The sequence below is a fragment of the Arachis duranensis genome, chromosome 10 (assembly GCF_000817695.3).
Source record: "Arachis duranensis cultivar V14167 chromosome 10, aradu.V14167.gnm2.J7QH, whole genome shotgun sequence".
Classification (NCBI taxonomy): domain Eukaryota; kingdom Viridiplantae; phylum Streptophyta; class Magnoliopsida; order Fabales; family Fabaceae; genus Arachis; species Arachis duranensis.
This window is the reverse complement of record NC_029781.3, coordinates 27033936-27037234: the sequence shown is the minus strand read 5'-3', so window position 1 is coordinate 27037234 and position 3299 is coordinate 27033936. Positions and strand designations below refer to the sequence as shown.

The window sequence follows — 3299 nt, the reverse complement described above, 5'->3', positions numbered from 1 at the left end:
ACGATGAAAGTGTTATAATCAGTGAAAAGGGAAAGTAGTGATAGGGGAGGAGATTGGTGGTGACAAGGTAGGTAGATGACGGACGACAATGAGAAGGTAGGAGGAGAGTAGTTGGGTCACAAGCACACCACAACGACGTTCTCCTCAAGTTGGGTCACAGGTGCACGATGAAAGTGTTATAGTCAGTGAAAAGGGGAAGTAGTGATAGGGGAGGAGATTGGTGGTGACAAGGTAGGTAGATGACGGACGACAATGAGAAGGTAGGAGGAGAGTTCTTTGACACTATGAGGGTTTTTGAGAGAGAAAAAAGTGAGGAGAGAAGAAGTGAGAAGAGAAGGAGTGACTATAGAATTGGGTTATGATAGGATAATTTGAAAATTTTATTAAAAAATCAACAAAAAATTAGAGTTTCGATACTTTTGTTGTACGGAACTCATCTTTCTTGGATACAGCATTAATTTTCTTAGTTTATCGATACTTTTGTCAGCGTTCATCAGTACTTTTAGTAGTTTTTCCTAAAAAAAATCAATATTTTTTTAACACATTTGACAAATTTTTAATAATAAAAATAAAAATACTATAAAAATAAAAAATATCTTTCTTTAGAAGTTATAATTTATTTTTTTAAAACAAAAGCTACTTAATAAAATTTTTTTCACATAATAAACAATCAAAATACTTTTATATTATTATAACTAAACATAAGTGATAAATAAAAAAAATTTTACATAAAATATTTGAACATAAAATTATTTTTACTTTTCTAAAAGATCTTTTAAAATAATAATTCAAAAACAAAATTATTTTCTTATAAACTCACTTAAATAAGCCCTAACTAATATACTAATGGGATCTAAGAGTCAGAAACTATGGTAATAAAAATCTAGCAAAATCACACTCTCATTCGTCAATGTGCATTGGATAAATAAAACCACACAAGATTGGCACACCACACGTTTTAAAAAGAAATGTAAGAAACAACCAAGCCATCATAGAAGCAAAAGGAGAAAAGAAAAGAAAAAGCCACGCATACAAACACTTTCATGACAGATCAAAAAAGAAGAGAAAAGATTAAAAAAGGAAGGGAAAAATGAAACTGCAAGAGATGGCACCAAGATTCTTAAGAATCTGGAACAGAGGTCGCTGCCCGTTTGATCGATGCTGACTTAACAAGATGGTTATAGCTGCCTTTCTCCTTAAAAAGCTGGGAGAAATGGTGCTTGCAATACAAAATGCCCTCGAGGGCTGCGTAATTCGACGGCGTTATGGGACAGCCGCCGTGAGAACACTTGAAACATGATTTGTGATATGCCTGCCCTTCCACTGTTACCTGCACTCACTCAAACAAGTGCTGTTCTTAAACTACCATTTCAATTCACGTAAATATGTACAACTGCATAACTCATTCAGGAAATTCTTGGAAGAACACAAAATCTAACAACTCATATTTAGGCTATCTAACAAAAAGGTTTGATGGAACTTGTAAGCATGTGAATTTATCTTGAATGAAGTTAGTCGGGTCCAGTTTTAACGCGAGTGTGTCCAAATGTGTTATTAGATTGGAATCTCTCCGGTAAAAAGTAGATTCTCCAGTTTCTATTCATAAGCAAACATACCGTTTTCTTTCTGGTGTTGTGTCATCTTAGGCACAGAACTAAGCTTTAGACACAGGCATTTCTTCTCTACAATTATCATATTCTATGAAGATCACAACTCTATCAAAGTCTACTTTGTTTCAAGGATCGAAAATGAAGTTCAATTATATTATTCTGCAGAAAAGGCACGATAATGTATGATTTGTCTAGAACAGAAGAATGTCAATGCTTAGCAGAACCAACCAAAGGAAAAAAGTTCAAGCAACAAGAGTTTCTGTGTTGGCAATTTAGCCAAAAACTAATCCATACTTCTGGAAAAGGAAGAGAATATTGCTTTACACTAACCTTCATTATGCTCCAGTAAGCATTCTGGAAAGATATATCTAACTTAAGTGTTTTATAGTTACACTCATATACAACACTACTATATCCAATATGTCATTGACCCTACAACAAATATCAAATAATCTGTTTTGAGTTTTTCGGGTCCTAACCTTTTCCAACGGATAAGCAGTTTTGCCACATGTAGCGCACTTTTCTTGTGTCCCAGAAAACATGCTAGCAGCTTTACTAGGGGACCTTGTCTAGAACAATTAGAAGATGCCATTTCCAGTAGTTATTGAATAAAAATCAAATGTAATAGAACAGTTTATGAAAACTCCAATCACAAAGAAGTTTAAACAATACACAAATCTAACTGTTTTACCAGCTCGGGAGTTGCCTTGTCAGCTAACTTAGCAGCTGTTCAAAAGGAAATAATGGCCATTAAAGACGCATCCGACTCAAAAATCACACGAAGATAGCTCTATCCTTGAAGAATAAGACAAACATACATGACTGGAAATTCTTGGTGAACGAGCCCGTCTCCTTGAAGAGCTGCTCGTAATGAGGCTTACAGTATAGGACACCTTCCATTGATGAATAGTTGCTCAGCTGAAACGTAAAAATGATCATCAACAGTAGTAGTGATTCTGTAACTAAAAGTGTAAACTCAGATACACAAATGGTAGTTCAAAATTTATAATTACGGGCCGATCTATGTCGGAGCGAACAATTTCACACTCCATAAACTCCAACCTTCACTTTACACACACATTTCTTCCGTTCTGATCAAATCATCAAAGTCGCAATATTCTATTCCGGTTTAGAGAATAAAGTGCAGCATTTTAACCATTAACAAAGAATCAATAGTTTCAGATCAAAATATGGAAAACAGCGCTGAATAAAAGCAAGAATCTCTAGCAAAATTTTACAAGTTTAAAATTGAAGAGTCCAAATTTTGAGAGCACTGAACAATATTCTCATGCTATAAATTCAACATTGCAGGCTTAAAACATGCATACATATGTTTTTTATCTTTACTTTCCAAATATGAAAAAGAAGAAACCTTTAAAGTTCCCTTGCAATGAGAGCATCTAAAACAAGCTTTATGGTATGCAGTGCCATCAGCAGATAACTGATCAACAGGGTACACAGTTTTCTCACAAGCCTTGCACTTTTGCTGGGTGCCAATGAAAGACATCGTTATGACCCTTTTCTAGATCAAAATCCAACAATGGATCCGCTTCAGACACTAGTTCTCTTGTTAGATTTTGCCTGTCACAAACAAATTCAGCTAAGGGAAAAAAAAAAACACCAATATAAAACAGATTCAGCACATGGTCAAAAATGGTCAAAATTGAAAACTTCAAGTTAAAACCGAAA

General features: G+C 34.5%; 1 protein-coding gene across 2 annotated transcripts in view; it reads right to left on the bottom strand.

Annotated features, from left to right (window-relative positions):
- Window positions 1-884: 884 nt before the first annotated feature.
- The window catches only part of LOC107469653 (LIM domain-containing protein WLIM2b), a 2792-nt gene continuing 377 nt past the window's right edge, over window positions 885-3299 (bottom strand). Inside the window, exons 2-6 of one of the 2 annotated variants that reach the window (XM_016089032.2) lie at window positions 2983-3191; window positions 2429-2528; window positions 2302-2336; window positions 2090-2179; window positions 885-1330 (exon numbers count right to left, since the gene is read on the bottom strand). In XM_016089032.2, coding sequence (XP_015944518.1) covers window positions 1121-1330; window positions 2090-2179; window positions 2302-2336; window positions 2429-2528; window positions 2983-3117 — 570 coding nt within the window. In that variant the 5' untranslated portion in view covers window positions 3118-3191 and the 3' untranslated portion in view covers window positions 885-1120. Of the gene's footprint in view, window positions 1331-2089; window positions 2180-2301; window positions 2337-2428; window positions 2529-2982; window positions 3211-3299 lie in introns of both variants that reach the window. The other variant, XM_016089031.3, reaches the window with a different exon arrangement.